At 42.2% G+C, this 20000-nt stretch overlaps 2 protein-coding genes across 4 annotated transcripts in view; one reads left to right on the top strand and one right to left on the bottom strand.

Annotated features, from left to right (window-relative positions):
* The window catches only part of slc37a2 (solute carrier family 37 member 2), a 36792-nt gene extending 34335 nt beyond the window's left edge, over nt 1-2457 (top strand). For 2 of the 3 annotated variants that reach the window (XM_087808031.1, XM_087808030.1), the window contains exons 11-18: nt 226-288; nt 1054-1139; nt 1214-1262; nt 1346-1419; nt 1855-1933; nt 2064-2161; nt 2256-2320; nt 2382-2457. In XM_087808031.1, the coding sequence (XP_087664157.1) occupies nt 226-288; nt 1054-1139; nt 1214-1262; nt 1346-1419; nt 1855-1933; nt 2064-2161; nt 2256-2320; nt 2382-2397 (530 nt within the window). In that variant the 3' untranslated portion in view covers nt 2398-2457. Of the gene's footprint in view, nt 1-225; nt 289-1053; nt 1140-1213; nt 1263-1345; nt 1420-1854; nt 1934-2063; nt 2162-2255; nt 2325-2381 lie in introns of those variants that run through there. The other variant, XM_087808032.1, reaches the window with a different exon arrangement.
* A 46-nt stretch (nt 2458-2503) lies between these two features.
* The window catches only part of pou2f3 (POU class 2 homeobox 3), a 24545-nt gene continuing 7048 nt past the window's right edge, over nt 2504-20000 (bottom strand). The window contains exons 4-13 of the mRNA XM_087808034.1: nt 18171-18254; nt 16707-16806; nt 16126-16214; nt 15881-16054; nt 15673-15814; nt 8893-9026; nt 7315-7473; nt 4599-4641; nt 4449-4539; nt 2504-2888 (exon numbers count right to left, since the gene is read on the bottom strand). Coding sequence (XP_087664160.1) covers nt 2846-2888; nt 4449-4539; nt 4599-4641; nt 7315-7473; nt 8893-9026; nt 15673-15814; nt 15881-16054; nt 16126-16214; nt 16707-16806; nt 18171-18254 — 1059 coding nt within the window. The 3' untranslated portion in view covers nt 2504-2845. The remainder of the gene's footprint in view (nt 2889-4448; nt 4540-4598; nt 4642-7314; nt 7474-8892; nt 9027-15672; nt 15815-15880; nt 16055-16125; nt 16215-16706; nt 16807-18170; nt 18255-20000) is intronic.

The following is a 20000-nucleotide window of genomic DNA, read 5'->3' as shown; positions in this document are numbered from 1 at the left end:
ATGATCTCACAGTCACATGATCTCATAGTCACATGATCTCACAGTCACATGATCTCATAGTCACATGATCTCACAGTCACATGATCTCATAGTCACATGATCTCATAGTCACATGATCACACAGTCACATGATCTCACAGTCACATGATCCTCACCGTCGCATGATCTCACAGTCACATGATCTCACAGTCACATGATCTCACAGTCACATGATTATGTCCACAGCTCACTTCGATGCTAAAGAAGCCGGGGACATGTCGACGCTCTTCGACGTGGGCGGGATCGTAGGTGAGTGTCTTCACCTGAGCTTCACCTGAGCTTCACCTGAGCTTCACCTGAGCTTCACCTGAGCTTTACCTGAGCTTTACCTGAGCTTTACCTGAGGTTCATCTGAGTTTCATCTGAGTTTCATCTGAGCTTCACCTGAGCTTCACCTGAGCTTCACCTGAGCTTTACCTGAGGTTCATCTGAGTTTCATCTGAGCTTCATCTGAGCTTCACCTGAGCTTCACCTGAGCTTCACCTGAGCTTTACCTGAGCTTTACCTGAGCTTCACCTGAGCTTTACCTGAGCTTCACCTGAGCTTTACCTGAGATTCACCTGAGCTTCACCTTAGCTTTACCTGAGGTTCATCTGAGTTTCATCTGAGTTTCATCTGAGCTTCACCTGAGCTTCACCTGAGCTTTACCTGAGCTTCACCTGAGCTTTACCTGAGCTTTACCTGAGCTTCACCTGAGCTTCACCTGAGCTTCACCTGAGCTTCACCTGAGCTTTACCTGAGCTTCACCTGAGCTTTACCTGAGCTTTACCTGAGCTTTACCTGAGCTTCACCTGAGCTTCACCTGAGTTTCACCTGAGCTTCACCTGAGCTTCACCTGAGCTTCATCTGAGGTTCACAAGAGCTTCATCTGAGCTTCATCTGAGCTTCATCTGAGTTTCATCTGAGCTTCATCTGAGCTTCATCTGAGTTTCATCTGAGGTTCCTCTGAGGTTCCTCTGAGGTTCCTCTGAGGTTCCTCTGGACGTGTCTGTGATGGACTGCTCTGGTCTGCAGGAGGCATCATGGCGGGTCTGGTGTCGGACTACACAGGTGGACGAGCCACCACCTGCTGCGTCATGCTGCTCTTTGCTGCCCCCATGGTGAGTCCACGTCACTACACGCTGGTGCTTCGTCTCCAGGTCTGGTGTCAGTTCTGATGTCATTCTGTCTTCAGCTCTTTCTCTACAACTCTGTCGGCATGAAGAGTCTGCCCACCACCATCGGTGAGTGTGTGTCATCGTGTGGGTCTTTGTGTGTGTTATGTGTGTGTCATTATGTGCATCATTGTGTGTTTGATGTGTTTCAGCGATGCTGCTGGTGTGTGGAGGTCTAGTTAACGGTCCGTACGCTCTTATCACCACTGCTGTGTCTGCAGACCTGGTGAGTCCTGAACACTCAACATCTTCATCATCGTCATCTTCATCATCTTTATCATCTTTATCATCATCTTCATCTTCATCATCATCATCTTTATCATCGTCTTCATCATCGTCATCATCTTTATCATCATCTTCATCATCATCTTCATCATCATCATGGTCTTCATCGTCATCTTCATCATCATCTTCATCATCATGGTCTTCATCGTCATCATCATCATCATCATCATGGTCTTCATCATCTTCATCTTTATCCTCATCATCATCTTCGTCGTCATCGTCATCATCTTCATCTTCTTCATCATGGTCTTCATCGTCATCTTCATCATCATCATCATCATCATCTTCATCATCATCATCTTCATCGTCTTCATCATCATCTTCATCATCTTCATCATCTTCATCATCTTCGTCTTCATCACCTCTGTCTCCTCAGGGAACTCACGAGAGTCTGAGAGGAAACTCCAGAGCTCTCTCTACAGTCACGGCCATCATTGACGGAACTGGATCTGTAGGTTCGTACCTTGAGTCGACCGTTACATTATGACCACCCTCGTAGTTCTCTGGAGGTGTGTGTCTTTGAGATGGTGTGTGTGTATGAGTGTGTATGAGTGTGTTTGCTTCATGTGTGACCTTCTGCTGCAGGAGCTGCTCTGGGTCCTCTCCTGGCTGGAGTGATCTCTCCGTCCGGCTGGAACAACGTCTTCTACATGTTGATCTCGGCCGACCTGCTCGCCTGCCTGGTGGGTACCATGAAGATGATGATGATGAAGATGATGATGATGAAGATGAAGATGAAGATGATGAAGATTTCAACTCTGGTTCTTTGTCCTGCAGTTCCTGGCCAGGCTGGTGTACAAAGAGGCTCAGGGCTGGTGCGGTCGAGCGTCCAGAACCCGAGGGTGAGTTCGATTCTCCGACCAGAACCTTTGAGCAACACATGAACACCTTCTTCTGCTCCAGGGTCAAGGACGTCTGAGGGACTCGAACCGACGCCTTTTTTAACCTGTTTTATATCAATAAATGTAAATATTCTCGACTCCTGGTTTTTTAACAAACACTTTATTAAAGTTTGGAAAAAAGGCCTGAAAAGAACATTTCAAACATGTATTTACAAGATTAAATAGTTCAGGAAGAAAAACTACAAAAATAAAAGTAGAATCTTCATCATTAACTTGAAAACATCTCACAGCGAATCAAAACAGAAGAAAAGATTTCAATGAAATTAAAACCAAACTCGAATTTAGGCACGAAGTGCGTCATCGACTCGTGACTCAAGATCCACTGAAGACCGAATTATTATCAACAAACGATCAACACTGAGCGAGTTTCCACCTCCTGCCACAAGGGGGCGCGCGGTGCCGAAAGCTCTGAAAACCCCAAATAAATAGAAGAAAATGGAAAAGTCACGTGTTTCAGCCTCACAGTCAGTGATGATAGGCGGCGGCGTTCCATGAGCGATACCACGAGCTGAGGACGAGAGGAGACCAATGAACATCGTTGGTTATTAATGAAGTATTACTCAATAATAGCTACTTTTAAAACTTTGATCAGGTTTTAAAACATTTTTATTTACAACTTCACACTAAAATCATGTTTTTTTGTCTCTTTTTATCTTAAGTAAGAGAAAATAAAACTTGTTTTCTGACTTTATTGTCAAAACTCCTGATTTTAATCTAAGATTAAATAAAAAAACACTTGTATAATAAAAAGTAAGTTAATCATTTAAAAAAGACTTATTTCATGACTTTTAACCGAACATTTGTACTTTTGTTTCAGAATTAATTTGTTACTTTGAATGTTTGTGTTTTTCTAGTAAAACAAGACTTTTTAATTCTTTCTGATTAATTAACATTTTTTCTTCATAACTTTTCAATCCGACTATTTTGACTTTTTGTCACAATTGAGACTTTTTTTAAAATCATGACTTTTAAGCCAGAAATGGATTTTTTTTTTTTTAAATCTTCGATATTTTAAAATCATTTTGACTTAAACGCTTGAGTTTAAAGTTTTTGTTTCATAATCTTTACTTTGGAATTTTACACTTTCGTTGATAAAAGACTTTTTTACGACTTTTGATGCAAAAATGCTTTTTTCTCGACGATCATCAGGACTTTTCTTCCGATGAAAAGTCTTTAATTTCACGACTTTTTCTTCTTTTCTCTCATTAGTTTTAGTGAAACTAGTCGAGTTGCTTCTCATTAGTTTTAGTGAAACTAGTCGAGTTGCTTCTCATTAGTTTTAGTGAAACTAGTCGAGTTGCTTCTCATTAGTTTTAGTGAAACTAGTCGAGTTGCTTCTCATTAGTTTTAGTGAAACTAGTCGAGTTGCTTCTCATTAGTTTTAGTGAAACTAGTCGAGTTGCTTCTCATTAGTTTTAGTGAAACTAGTCGAGTTGCTTCTCATTAGTTTTAGTGAAACTAGTCGAGTTGCTTCTCATTAGTTTTAGTGAAACTAGTCGAGTTGCTTCTCATTAGTTTTAGTGAAACTAGTCGAGTTGCTTCTCATTAGTTTTAGTGAAACTAGTCGAGTTGCTTCTCATTAGTTTTAGTGAAACTAGTCGAGTTGCTTCTCATTAGTTTTAGTGAAACTAGTCGAGTTGCTTCTCATTAGTTTTAGTGAAACTAGTCGAGTTGCTTCTCATTAGTTTTAGTGAAACTAGTCGAGTTGCTTCTCATTAGTTTTAGTGAAACTAGTCGAGTTGCTTCTCATTAGTTTTAGTGAAACTAGTCGAGTTGCTTCTCATTAGTTTTAGTGAAACTAGTCGAGTTGCTTCTCATTAGTTTTAGTGAAACTAGTCGAGTTGCTTCTCATTAGTTTTAGTGAAACTAGTCGAGTTGCTTCTCATTAGTTTTAGTGAAACTAGTCGAGTTGCTTCTCATTAATCCTCAGACTCGGCGTCGCTGGTCAGGTCAGGTCAAGGCGAGGTCAGGTCAGGTCAGGTCAAGGCGAGGTCAGGTCAGGTCAAGGCGAGGTCAGGTCAGGTCAGGTCAGGTCAAGGCGAGGTCAAGGCGAGGTCGGCGGGCTCACCCGGGCGTGCTGTAGGTCACGGGGTTGATGGGCAGCGAGGAGTTCGGAGAAGCTTCACGACTCAAACTGTTCGGAGACGAGTTTGAAGAAACTGCAGGAGAAGAATCGTTAGAATGTGACTCGAGTCACACGCGGACGAGTCCGACTCACCTGCACCTGGAGTCAGAGGACTGTAGGATCTGGAGGCAGAGACCTGGAGACATGACTCATGAACGACTCTTCTGACTCATGAACGACTCTTCTGACTCGTGAACGACTCTTCTGACTCGTGAACGACTCTTCTGACTCATGAACGACTCTTCTGACTCATGAACGACTCTTCTGACTCGTGAACGACTCTTCTGACTCGTGAACGACTCTTCTGACTCATGAACGACTCTTCTGACTCGTGAACGACTCTTCTGACTCATGAACGACTCTTCTGACTCATGAACGACTCTTCTGACTCATGAACGACTCTTCTGACTCGTGAACGACTCTTCTGACTCATGAACGACTCTTCTGACTCATGAACGACTCTTCTGACTCATGAACGACTCTTCTGACTCATGAACGACTCTTCTGACTCGTGAACGACTCTTCTGACTCGTGAACGACTCTTCTGACTCGTGAACGACTCTTCTGACTCATGAACGACTCTTCTGACTCATGAACGACTCTTCTGACTCATGAACGACTCTTCTGACTCATGAACGACTCTTCTGACTCATGAACGACTCTTCTGACTCGTGAACGACTCTTCTGACTCATGAACGACTCTTCTGACTCATGAACGACTCTTCTGACTCGTGAACGACTCTTCTGACTCATGAACGACTCTTCTGACTCATGAACGACTCTTCTGACTCATGAACGACTCTTCTGACTCGTGAACGACTCTTCTGACTCATGAACGACTCTTCTGACTCATGAACGACTCTTCTGACTCGTGAACGACTCTTCTGACTCATGAACGACTCTTCTGACTCGTGAACGACTCTTCTGACTCGTGAACGACTCTTCTGACTCGTGAACGACTCTTCTGACTCATGAACGACTCTTCTGACTCATGAACGACTCTTCTGACTCATGAACGACTCTTCTGACTCATGAACGACTCTTCTGACTCATGAACGACTCTTCTGACTCGTGAACGACTCTTCTGACTCATGAACGACTCTTCTGACTCATGAACGACTCTTCTGACTCATGAACGACTCTTCTGACTCATGAACGACTCTTCTGACTCGTGAACGACTCTTCTGACTCGTGAACGACTCTTCTGACTCGTGAACGACTCTTCTGACTCATGAACGACTCTTCTGACTCATGAACGACTCTTCTGACTCATGAACGACTCTTCTGACTCATGAACGACTCTTCTGACTCATGAACGACTCTTCTGACTCGTGAACGACTCTTCTGACTCATGAACGACTCTTCTGACTCATGAACGACTCTTCTGACTCGTGAACGACTCTTCTGACTCATGAACGACTCTTCTGACTCATGAACGACTCTTCTGACTCATGAACGACTCTTCTGACTCGTGAACGACTCTTCTGACTCATGAACGACTCTTCTGACTCATGAACGACTCTTCTGACTCGTGAACGACTCTTCTGACTCATGAACGACTCTTCTGACTCGTGAACGACTCTTCTGACTCGTGAACGACTCTTCTGACTCGTGAACGACTCTTCTGACTCATGAACGACTCTTCTGACTCATGAACGACTCTTCTGACTCATGAACGACTCTTCTGACTCATGAACGACTCTTCTGACTCATGAACGACTCTTCTGACTCATGAACGACTCTTCTGACTCATGAACGACTCTTCTGACTCATGAACGACTCTTCTGACTCGTGAACGACTCTTCTGACTCATGAACGACTCTTCTGACTCGTGAACGACTCTTCTGACTCATGAACGACTCTTCTGACTCATGAACGACTCTTCTGACTCATGAACGACTCTTCTGACCCATGAACGACTCTTCTGACTCGTGAACGACTCTTCTGACTCGTGAACGACTCTTCTGACTCATGAACGACTCTTCTGACTCGTGAACGACTCTTCTGACTCGTGAACGACTCTTCTGACTCATGAACGACTCTTCTGACTCATGAACGACTCTTCTGACTCGTGAACGACTCTTCTGACTCGTGAACGACTCTTCTGACTCATGAACGACTCTTCTGACTCGTGAACGACTCTTCTGACTCATGAACGACTCTTCTGACTCATGAACGACTCTTCTGACTCATGAACGACTCTTCTGACTCGTGAACGACTCTTCTGACTCATGAACGACTCTTCTGACTCGTGAACGACTCTTCTGACTCATGAACGACTCTTCTGACTCATGAACGACTCTTCTGACTCATGAACGACTCTTCTGACTCGTGAACGACTCTTCTGACTCATGAACGACTCTTCTGACTCATGAACGACTCTTCTGACTCGTGAACGACTCTTCTGACTCATGAACGACTCTTCTGACTCATGAACGACTCTTCTGACTCATGAACGACTCTTCTGACTCGTGAACGACTCTTCTGACTCATGAACGACTCTTCTGACTCATGAACGACTCTTCTGACTCGTGAACGACTCTTCTGACTCGTGAACGACTCTTCTGACTCGTGAACGACTCTTCTGACTCATGAACGACTCTTCTGACTCATGAACGACTCTTCTGACTCATGAACGACTCTTCTGACTCGTGAACGACTCTTCTGACTCATGAACGACTCTGACTCAACAGTGACTCTGACTCATGAGTGACTCTGACTCAGCAGCGACTCTGACTCAACAGTGACTCTGACTCACCAGCGACTCTGACTCATGAGTGACTCTGACTCAACAGTGACTCTGACTCACCATCCTGGAGGTGTAGCTCTGGTTCTTGATGCTGGTCACTGGGCAGTAGATTCTCTTCTCCTTCTGGCGCCGGTTACAGAACCAGACCCGAACCACCTCCTTCTCCATGGACAGCTGCTCTGAGATCAGCGTGATCTCCTCCGAGTTGGGTTTTGGATTCTGACGGTCGAGGGATTCGAGTCACTGAACCGTTTTTGATGCTTTTTTACCTTTAAAATCACTTTTATCATTTTTATATGTTAATGATATTTTTAATTATCTATGTTGTGATATTATTTCATCTCTTTTAGGTTCGTTCCTTCTTTCTTGACGGCTATCATGCTAACATGCTAACATGCTATCATGCTAACATGCTAACATGCTGACATGCTAACATGCTAACATGCTGACATGCTAACATGCTGACATGCTGACATGCTATCATGCTAACATGCTAACATGCTATCATGCTAACATGCTGACATGCTGACATGCTATCATGCTAACATGCTGACATGCTAACATGCTGACATGCTAACATGCTGACATGCTATCATGCTAACATGCTGACATGCTAACATGCTGACATGCTATCATGCTAACATGCTGACATGCTATCATGCTAACATGCTGACATGCTAACATGCTGACATGCTAACATGCTGACATGATGACATGCTAACATGCTGACATGCTAACATGCTAACATGCTGACATGCTAACATGCTAACATGCTGACATGCTAACATGCTGACATGATGACATGCCAACATGCTGACATGCTAACATGCTAACATGCTGACATGCTAACATGTTAACATGCTGACATGATGACATGCCAACATGCTGACATGCTAACATGCTAACATGCTGACATGATAACATGCTAACATGCCGACATGCTGACATGCTAACATGCTGACATGATAACATGCTAACATGTTAACATGCTGACATGCTGACATGCTAACATGCTAACATGCTGACATGATAACATGCTAACATGCCGACATGCTGACATGCTAACATGCTGACATGCTAACATGTTAACATGCTGACATGATAACATGCTAACATGCCGACATGCTGACATGCTAACATGCCGACATGTTGACATGCTAACATGCTGACATGATCACATGCTATCATGCTAACATGCTGACATGCTAACATGCTAACATGCTGACATGCTAACATGCTAACATGCTGACATGCTAACATGCTGACATGATGACATGCTAACATGCCAACATGCTGACATGATAACATGCTAACATGCCGACATGCTGACATGCTAACATGCTGACATGCTAACATGCTGACATGCTGACATGCTAACATGCTAACATGCTGACATGCTAACATGCTAACATGCTAACATGCTGACATGCTAACATGCTGATATGCTAACATGCTGACATGCTAATATGCTGACATGCTAACATGTAACGTGAAAGTCTGTTTTTTAACTTTAAAACAAAAACTTTCTTTTTAAAAAAATAACCATTAGCACTGAGATGCCAGCTAGTGTAACGGTGTTAGGCTAGCATTAGCGGCATCATGCTAGGTCCATGTTAGCTGCGAAAGGCGAGAACTCACGTCCAGGAAACGCTTCTCCAGCGTCAGCTTGATGTTGGTCTCGATGCTCGTCCTCTTCTTGCGCTTCCGTCCGTAACCTTCCATCAGCGGCGGCAGCGACGAGGTGTTACTCATCCCGTCCGACGGCGAGTTTTCTGCGCCGACAACAGGACGTCAGACACCAGACTCACACCTTCGCGCGCGAGGGTTAGCGCCGGCGCGAGGGTTAGCGCCGGCGCGAGGGTTAGCGCCGGCGCGAGGGTTAGCGCCGGCGCGAGGGTTAGCGCCGGCGCGAGGGTTAGCGCCGGCGCGAGGGTTAGCGCCGGCGCGAGGGTTAGCGCCGGCGCGAGGGTTAGCGCCGGCGTGAGCGAGCTAGCCGGCGTGAGCGAGCTAGCCGGCGTGAGCGAGCTAGCCGGCGTGAGCGAGCTAGCCGGCGTGAGCGAGCTAGCCGGCGTGAGCGAGCTAGCCGGCGTGAGCGAGCTAGCCGGCGTGAGCGAGCTAGCCGGCGTGAGCGAGCTAGCCGGCGTGAGCGAGCTAGCGCCGGCGTGAGCGAGCTAGCCGGCGTGAGCGAGCTAGCCGGCGTGAGCGAGCTAGCCGGCGTGAGCGAGCTAGCCGGCGTGAGCGAGCTAGCCGGCGTGAGCGAGCTAGCCGGCGTGAGCGAGCTAGCCGGCGTGAGCGAGCTAGCCGGCGTGAGCGAGCTAGCCGGCGTGAGCGAGCTAGCCGGCGTGAGCGAGCTAGCCGGCGTGAGCGAGCTAGCCGGCGTGAGCGAGCTAGCCGGCGTGAGCGAGCTAGCCGGCGTGAGCGAGCTAGCCGGCGTGAGCGAGCTAGCCGGCGTGAGCGAGCTAGCCGGCGTGAGCGAGCTAGCCGGCGTGAGCGAGCTAGCCGGCGTGAGCGAGCTAGCGCCGGCGTGAGCGAGCTAGCCGGCGTGAGCGAGCTAGCGCCGGCGTCTTCAGTTGGACGAGTGTTTGAAGACGTTTGTAAACAAACGACTCGTTCGCGTCTGATTCGTGACTCAGGCGCGTCTTAATCCCGCCGCTCCAGGCTGTTTGATCGCTAGCGACGCAGGATTCGCTCGCGGCGACGAGTCAACAACAAGATGGTGAAGCGACGCTTCGGGCCGAACGTCAACAAACCGAGTCAACGAGGGTTAAACAGAAAACTTCGGGAGAAACTTCGCTATTTTTTAAATATTATTTACCGACATTTATCACCTCATTTTTTAGCATTTGAAATATCATTGATGGAAAGAAAACATTTGTATTTGTTAAATAACTTTATAATTGTTTTATATAATTTTCTACTGGAAATATTTTTTGTTCAGAACTTCAGATATAAAAGTATAAAACTTTGTATATTTGTTAATTGAATGACATTTAAAAGTGTTTTCCGATCACAGTTAAAAACATTGTGTTGCTTCAGAACAACAAGCATCTGTGTGTGTTGTGCAGGCGAGTCAGAGTCACACGATCAATACTCGTCGTCAATAACTCTGTGTTTGTCATGTTTGTTCAAACCAGAAACACAGAAGCAAACAAATAAACAAGGTTTGTTTGTTTGCTTCTGGCTTCACCTCGTCCGAGTGTGTTTGTGAGATTCTCGTCGTCACGACGATAAATGTAAGTGTTGCCATGACAACCGTCTCCTCCCATTCAATTCAACTTTATTGAAAGTTTTCTCAAGACACAGGTTCAACTGAACCAGTTCAAGACGATCACAGTGAACGACATGATTTGTGTACTTTAATACAAATATGTGATGTTTAACTTCATTAAATAAGTTACATGTAGTTTTAACTACGAGTCACATGACGAGTCAGGAAGTGTTTCTTTGAACATTGAAGCATTGAAACAATAATAATGTCTTATTCTAATGACTTAAAATAAGAATATTGTTTGTACTTGACGCAGTATAACATGAGGTATTGAATATTGATTGTACTTGACGCAGTATAACGTGAGGTATTGAATATTGTTTGTACTTGACGCAGTATAATGTGAGGTATTGAATATTGATTGTACTTGACGCAGTATAACGTGAGGTATTGAATATTGTTTGTACTTGACGCAGTATAACGTGAGGTATTGAATATTGATTGTACTTGACGCAGTATAACGTGAGGTATTGAATATTGATTGTACTTGACGCAGTATAACGTGAGGTATTGAATATTGTTTGTACTTGACGCAGTATAACGTGAGGTATTGAATATTGTTTGTACTTGACGCAGTATAACGTGAGGTATTGAATATTGTTTGTACTTGACGCAGTATAACGTGAGGTATTGAATATTGTTTGTACTTGACGCAGTATAACGTGAGGTATTGAATATTGTTTGTACTTGACGCAGTATAACGTGAGGTATTGAATATTGTTTGTACTTGACGCAGTATAACGTGAGGTATTGAATATTGTTTGTACTTGACGCAGTATAACATGAGGTATTGAATATTGTTTGTACTTGACGCAGTATAACGTGAGGTATTGAATATTGATTGTACTTGACGCAGTATAACGTGAGGTATTGAATATTGATTGTACTTGACGCAGTATAACGTGAGGTATTGAATATTGTTTGTACTTGACGCAGTATAACGTGAGGTATTGAATATTGTTTGTACTTGACGCAGTATAACGTGAGGTATTGAATATTGTTTGTACTTGACGCAGTATAACGTGACGTATTGAATATTGTTTGTACTTGACGCAGTATAACGTGAGGTATTGAATATTGATTGTACTTGACGCAGTATAACGTGAGGTATTGAATATTGTTTGTACTTGACGCAGTATAACGTGAGGTATTGAATATTGATTGTACTTGACGCAGTATAACGTGAGGTATTGAATATTGTTTGTACTTGACGCAGTATAACGTGAGGTATTGAATATTGATTGTACTTGACGCAGTATAACGTGAGGTATTGAATATTGATTGTACTTGACGCAGTATAACGTGAGGTATTGAATATTGATTGTACTTGACACAGTATAACGTGAGGTATTGAATATTGATTGTACTTGACGCAGTATAACGTGAGGTATTGAATATTGTTTGTACTTGACGCAGTATAAGTAATATTTATTTTAAGTAAGTAAGTAATATTTATTTATATAGCGCTTTTCGAGACCAGGGTCACAAAGCGCTTAAACAATCAAAACAATACTCAAAAAAGTACATACTTTAAAGATCAAGATAATACTGAGAACAACACAGGAGTTCCAGAAATTCAAGGAAAAGCCTGAACAAATAGAAACGTCTTAAGATGTTTCTTAAAGGAGTCAGTAGATCATCAAACACAGATGTTTCTTAAAGGAGTCAGTAGATCATCAAGAGCAAAGAGAGAGAAGATCGTTCCAAAGCTTAGGAGCAACAGCCTGAAAATATTTCTCTCCTCTGGTCCTGAAGTTCAGGAACCATAAGTAGATTCTGATCCACAGACCTCAGAGCCCGAGCTGGGGTGTAAGTCTGGATCAGATCACTGATGGAAGGTCTGACCATGAATAGATCTGAAAGTAAGAACCAGAATTTTAAAGTTGATCCTGAAAGAAACTGGAAGCCAGTGAAGAGTTTTAAGGATCGGAGAAATGTGAGTTCTTCTACTAGAGCGGCTCAGAATTCTGGCTGCAGAGTTTAGTATGAACTGCAGGCGAGACGATCCTTCTTGTTAAGACATGAAAACAAACTGTTACAATAGTCCAGACGAGAAGAAACAAACGCATGGATTATAAGATCCAGATCATCTTCCGACAACATTTTCCTAAGTTTAGAGATTTTTCTCAGTTGAAGGAAACAGTTTCTGGTCAGTTTTCTTCAGTGTTGAACAAGAGACATGTCTTTATCAAATACAACACCCAGGTTTCTCAGGCTCAGTTTGACAGACTGACATAAGTCACTCAAGTACTGACTCAACCCTGGAATCTTATCATCAACAATCACCAGAGTTTCAGTTTTGTCCACATTTAGCTGTAAAGTGTTTTCACTCATTGTTGGATTTCTAGCAACAATTGACTAAGTTCAGCCTCTGGGGCTCAGTTGGATCAACAGAGCAGTAGAGCTGGATGTCATCAGCAAACATGTGATAAGAAACATCTGGAAATCTCTGAATGATTTTACCGAGGGGAATCAAGTACAGCAAAAACAATAAAGGACCCAGAACAGAACCTTGAGGGACTCCACACAACAGATCTGCCGATTCAGACCTCATTTGATTGGCAGATACACTAAAACTGCGCCCAGAAAGGTAAGATGAGAACCATTCTAACACAGACCCAGACAGTCTTCATCCCTCAGTCTTCTCAGCAGGATCTGGTGATCAACTGTGTCAAAGGCTGAGGACAGATCCAAGAGAACCAGAACAGTGAATTTACCAGAGTCAGCCGACATCATGATGTCACTGGACACTTTCAGTAAAGCTGTCTCCGTAGAGTGATGTTTACGGAAGCCAGACTGAAACTTCTCATGGATGTCGCTCTGATCCAGGAACAGCTGCTCAGACACAACCTTCTCCAAGATCTTGGACAAGAAAGGGAGCTTAGAAATAGGCCTGAAATTACTGAGGTCAGTTGGGTCTAAGCCTGGTTTTTTGAGCAGAGGCTCCACAATGGCATGTTTAAATGCATTGGGAAAAACCCCTGTGGAAAGGGAGAGGTTCACCATATTGGTAACCCAGGGGCCAATTACATCAAATACTTTGATAAAAAGCCTACAAGGAAGGACGTCATCTGAGCAAGAGAATGGTTTCATCTTGTTTACTAGTGCCGAAATATCACCCAAAGATACAGCAGTGAAGGAGGACCAAGAGGAGGAGAGGGGCTCAGAGACAGTAGGGGTTCCAAACAAAGGGGGAGAGATTTTCTCTTTGATCAATTTAATTTTGTCAATGAAAAATCTCAACAATGCATTGCTGTCAGCTTCACAGAAGACAGGCGTGATTTGAGGAGCAGGAGACACGAGAGAATTAATCGTGTCAAACAAAACTTTGGGGTTTTTCCTATTTGCTGCTACCAGTTTTCTGATGTAATCAGATCTAGCAGTTTCTACCATCTCATTGTAAGAAGACATCAGATCCCTGAGGTGAAGTCTGTGCACCTCAAGTTTAGTAGACTTCCAGAGACGCTCAGTCTTTCCACAAAGTCTCTTCAGACTCAGGAGATCTTCATTTGTCCAAGGGCACCGTTTTTTCTGAATTTTCAAGTTTGATTTAACAGGTGCCACTTGATCCAGTATTTCAACACAATGATCAGTGAAACAGTGAATCAAACTGTCCAAGTCTGGGCAGTCATCAAAGGAAAGACGGTCAAACATAGCAGAAAAACTGTCTGCAGTATCAGCTGAGATGACACGCCTCTGAGACCTAACTTTCAAAGGCTTAGGTTCAGGGATGAAGTCCAGGTTAAACAGAGAATGATCACTCAGATGGACATCATGTACAGATACATTAGAAATGTTCAGGCCAAGAGTAAAAACTAAGTCTAAAATGTGGCCTTTTTGATGAGTGGGTTCAGAAACATGTTGCTCAAAATTAAAGCTTCTGTTAAAGTTCAAAGTTCTTTAGCAGAACAAGATGTGACGTCATCAACATGAAGATTAAAGTCTCCAAGAATAAGAACAGATTCCATTTGAATAATGGAAGATAAGAAGTCACTAAAGTCTTTCAAGAACATCGCCGCACAACGTGAGGTATTGAATATTGTTTGTACTTGACGCAGTATAACGTGAGGTATTGAATATTGTTTGTACTTGACGCAGTATAACGTGACGTATTGAATATTGTTTGTACTTGACGCAGTATAACATGAGGTATTGAATATTGTTTGTACTTGACGCAGTATAACGTGAGGTATTGAATATTGTTTGTACTTGACGCAGTATAACGTGAGGTATTGAATATTGTTTGTACTTGACGCAGTATAACATGAGGTATTGAATATTGTTTGTACTTGACGCAGTATAACATGAGGTATTGAATATTGTTTGTACTTGACGCAGTATAACGTGAGGTATTGAATATTGTTTGTACTTGACGCAGTATAACGTGAGGTATTGAATATTGTTTGTACTTGACGCAGTATAACGTGAGGTATTGAATATTGTTTGTACTTGACGCAGTATAACGTGAGGTATTGAATATTGTTTGTACTTGACGCAGTATAACGTGAGGTATTGAATATTGTTTGTACTTGACGCAGTATAACGTGAGGTATTGAATATTGTTTGTACTTGACGCAGTATAACGTGACGTATTGAATATTGTTTGTACTTGATGCAGTATAACGTGAGGTATTGAATATTGATTGTACTTGACGCAGTATAACGTGAGGTATTGAATATTGTTTGTACTTGACGCAGTATAACGTGAGGTATTGAATATTGATTGTACTTGACGCAGTATAACGTGAGGTATTGAATATTGTGTACAGGAGGTCCGCGGTTGTTTGACAGGAGGTCCGCGGTTGATTGACAGGAGGTCCACGTTTGATTGACAGGAGGTCCACGGTTGATTGACAGGAGGTCCACGGTTGATTGACAGGAGGCCCACGGTTGATTGACAAGAGGTCCACGATTGATTGACAGGAGGTCCACGTTTGATTGACAGGAGGTCCACGTTTGATTGACAGGAGGCCCACAGTTGATTGACAGATGCACGTTTGATTGACAGGAGGTCCGCGGTTGATTGACAGGAGGTCCACGTTTGATTGACAGGAGGCCCACAGTTGATTGACAGGTGCACGTTTGATTGACAGGAGGTCCGCGGTTGATTGACAGGAGGTCCACGTTTGATTGACAGGAGGTCCACGTACCTGCGTCACTGAGCCACTTCTCCAGCAGAGGCTTGAGTTTGCACATGTTCTTGAAGCTCAGGTTGAGAGCCTCGAAGCGCGAGATGGTCGTCTGGCTGAAGTCGTTCCCGTAGAGCTTCCCCATGGCCAGACCCACGTCGCCCTGAGGAGCATCATCTTCAGTCACGCTTCACCTTCACACGACCTTCGACCCCGGAACACCTGCTACCTGCGTGAAGCCCAGCTTGATGCGCCGCTGCTTGAAGGCCTTGGCGAACTGTTCCAGCTCCTCCAGGTCGCTGGGCTCGTCGTGAGGGACGGACATGTGCTTCGGCATCTGCAGGTGAGACATGTCCATGTGGGTCTCCATGGTCGGACCCCCCAGACCCGTGCGGCTCATGGCCTGGAACCACATGGTCCTCGTGTTAGATCATCATTATTGATTATTGATCCAGAATCTTGAGAAAACTGTACCTGTGGAGTCAGAGCCAGACCCGGCTGGTGCTGCAAGAGTCCACCTTGACTCTGACCCGGGAGAGACAACATGTTCTGCTGGAGAAGACCTGCAGGACCAGAAGAAGATTGTCGTTGTTCTTCTTCTCTTGTCAAATAAGAGTTGATAGTCATTCAATGATATACAGTGACTGTTAGAAGAGCCGGCAAAGCTAAAATCAATCAATAAATCAATCAATCAATCAATAATAAATAAATAGGTAAATAAATCAATCAATAAATCAATGAATCAAGAAATCAAGAAATCAATCAATAAATTAATTAATCAATGAATCAATAAAATAATCTTCTGTCTTCATTTAATTTTTTAGTTTTATTCTTTTTAATGTTTTTTACTGAGGAAGAAAATGCATTTTTAATATATTTTATTTCACTTGATTTTTTAAATATAAAAAACATCAAACGCAAATGTATTTAAATTTAAATGAATTATTATATTTATGTCATAATAAACTGTGTCAAATGTAAAAGTATAACGTAATAAAAGAGGTCAAAGGTTAAAGTTCACACTCGCTGCTGCGGGACTCGAACCCTCGACCTACTCTGGCTGCTGTGGTTCTGCGAGAGAAGGAAGGGCGAGGAGGACGGAAGTGACGTAGGCATCAGAACCAGCTGCTGCATCGGGTGAAGAGACGCGAGATCCTGGAGAAACAATCATAATGTTAATAATAACTTATTGTTATTCATTAACATTTTATTTAACATTTTATTTTAATATATTAACATTTAACACTTTAATATATACACGAATATACTGCTTTAAAAGAGTTTTACTTTCACAAGAACCATTTATAATAAACGTCATTGAAGTCAAGACGATATTGACTCGTTAAGTGAATAAAAATGATAATTATATAAAGTTTTCTTCCGGGTGCGTCACTGACGTGCGACGCATTAGCGAACTTTAATAAACGAACTCAATAATAAACATGACTTACATTAGTTGATACATGACTTAAACGAGTTAATAAAATACTTACATAAGTTGATAAATGACTTACACGAGATGAAAAAGGAAAGAACTTGACTCTTGTTTTCTTTTTACTTTCTATCTCCACGTTTTTACCGTAACTATCCCGACAAGGATCAAGCGCGGGAAGATAATTGACTCCCAAATTGCGAAAATATTACGGTAAAACAAGCGCGGTGGTTAATTTTATATATATTGAAAAAACATAATTTTTAAAGCCCAGATTAAAATGTAAGTCTATGTCAACTTTAATCCTATGTGTGATCATGTTATTAAAGATATATTTATAAACGATTTTATTTTTTAATGATTATTTTGTATTTACACGAAACTAAATGCGTCGATTTTTGCTGCGTTATATTTAAGTACGTGTTTCTGATGATTCTTTTTAAATCTCGTTTAAAACCTTTTCATTGTTATTTGTATCAATATATTATGTACATTAAACCAGTATTACTTTTTTTTTTTTACTTTTTAGAATCCCTTATTAGTCCCGCGAGGGGAAATTCAACCATTCACACATACTGATGTGATAAACAACTCAAATATTTGTTTCTTGACCCTAAAATGTAATATAAATTATTTGTTCATAATATATTCTGTGTTTTGTATCAACATGGATGAAGTGTAAATGCAACTTTATGTTATGATGAAACTTTTATGATTTATCTCTTAAACAAGAGTAAAAAAAAGTCATTTAAAATACGTCGTAACAACATAAATATAGGAAGAAAAAGGAGTAAAAACACCATCAGCTCTTTTTATGTTTTCATCAGAATCTGGAAATACTTTAGAAACTTAATGAACGTCTAAATCCCGAGCGTCTCAGACTCTTGTTGACTCTCAGTAAACTGAGGAGAAAGTCAGTTATTTCCTCTCGTCAACATTTTAATGTATTAGTTCAGCACGCCGGTGTTATTGGGTCAACATAGTTAAGAGTTGACTTAAAGATCCACGTTTCTACCCCAGAGGAGCGGAAAGCGCCGCAGGGGGACCAGGATGTTGACTCTGGGACGCGAACACATGACTGTCCTACCCCTGACATCTGACCCCCGGGCAAGGCTGAGGTCAGGTGACACGTGGTGGCGTGAGGCGAGCGCTGGACGTCCTCAGTCTTTATCTACGACACGGAGAAGTGAGTTAGTTGAAGCTCCAGGACTCGTTCTAGACCAGGATGGACTCCCTGCCCTCGGGCCTCCATGCAAATACACCCCCGCCCTCGCCCCGCGGGCGTCACGCCGCTTCCTGACAAAACATCTCCGCACCTCGAGTCTGCGCTGCCAAGACGAATGTTTGGAGAAGAATCCAAATAGCTTCAAACTATTTGAGGTGTTTCTGATGGAAACCACTTATCGTCGGGTAGTTTATCCTCGGGATGTTGGCGTCCAGCGGTTTTATTTAAAATCCCTGATCGAGTCAATATCACGGGTAGTACACACCAGACGTGTTGGACGCGCCTTCAATCGCTCGCAGGACATTAAAGTCAGAGGCCATGGTGCTCCGTGGAAGAGAAGCCAGGATTTAAAAAAAAGTCCTGTTTGAAACATGTGTCCACGAAGCTACGTTAGCATGTTAGCATCACTGGACGTCAATCACAGAATTGAAAGATTTTTGCCTCTTTAAATAAGAAGCACATTTATTTGTGTTTGACTTGGAAATATAGTCTACAGTTCATCTCAATGTCATGAATAGAATCACTTCGATAAACAAACAAACGAGGTCGTCCCAGTTCTCTGTCGGTGTTTCTGACGCTCGTCATCTGTCCAGTATTTAAAGTCGCCATTGATTCAATAAATCTTGTTTCAAAGTCAAAGAAAATATACTTTTCACTGAGAACATGAGCAGAAAAATCACAAATATTTCAATATATGAATGATTTACCAGGATTATTCCCTCCATGTTTTACAACTTATTTGATAAAATATAAAATGTATTTTTTTCATATAATTTCGATCCAACACTGTAACGCTTCTAAAAACAAGTTTTTGTCTTTTTCTTTACATCTCAGGCATCATTCAAACCTTTGCAGGAGCCAAGATCTCAAGCAACTTTAAGCACATTATGATTTATAGTTTGTTTCTTGACCTCAAACTGAATCGTGTACTTGCTAGCCTAGCATGTTGCTAACAGCGCTTTTCTTTGGTTAAAATTAAAATTAAAATCTTTTACACTTTGATTATTCAAAGATTATAAACATGAATGTACAAGTTTAAAAACCTATGATTTATCAACGAAATATTGAGTCAATATTTGGACGACAGGAAATGAAAAACAATGTATTAAAAATAATGTAAACTAAAATAATATGAAAGAGTTTTATGCTACAGGCAGGAAAATACTTTTAATTCAGGTTATAATGTTGATTACAACGTAAATAACATAACATAAGATTGAGGAAACAAAGTATAAATCCTTGAAGGTGAAAATACAAAATAAAGTAACAAACTCTCACTTTAACCTTCAAACACTTTCAATAGTTTTGATTCGACGTGTTTGCAAATATGAATATTTAGAGAGTTTTTCACGACCGACTCAACCTTCTGGACCAAGTGAGTAATAAACACAAATATAAGAACATTGTTTTGGTTCAAATATTCACAAAACTACCATGTTGTTAGCATGTAGCGTCGTTAGCATGGTTAGCATGTAGCGTCGTTAGCATGGTTAGCATGTAGCGTCGTTAGCATGGTTAGCATGTAGCGTTGTTAGCATGGTTAGCATGTAGCGTTGTGTTAGCTTGTAACAACGCTACATGCTAACACACACAAACTATTTCCACTCGCCTAAAGTTGTGTTTTTGATACTTTGTGCCAGTTATTCATGAGTACTTGTTGTCCCTTTTCTTATTATTATCTCAGGCTAATTA

This window comes from Callionymus lyra, chromosome 14 (assembly GCF_982586985.1).
Source record: "Callionymus lyra chromosome 14, fCalLyr1.hap1.1, whole genome shotgun sequence".
Taxonomy (NCBI): Eukaryota; Metazoa; Chordata; class Actinopteri; order Syngnathiformes; family Callionymidae; genus Callionymus; species Callionymus lyra.
This window is presented reverse-complemented; position numbering and strand designations above follow the sequence as displayed.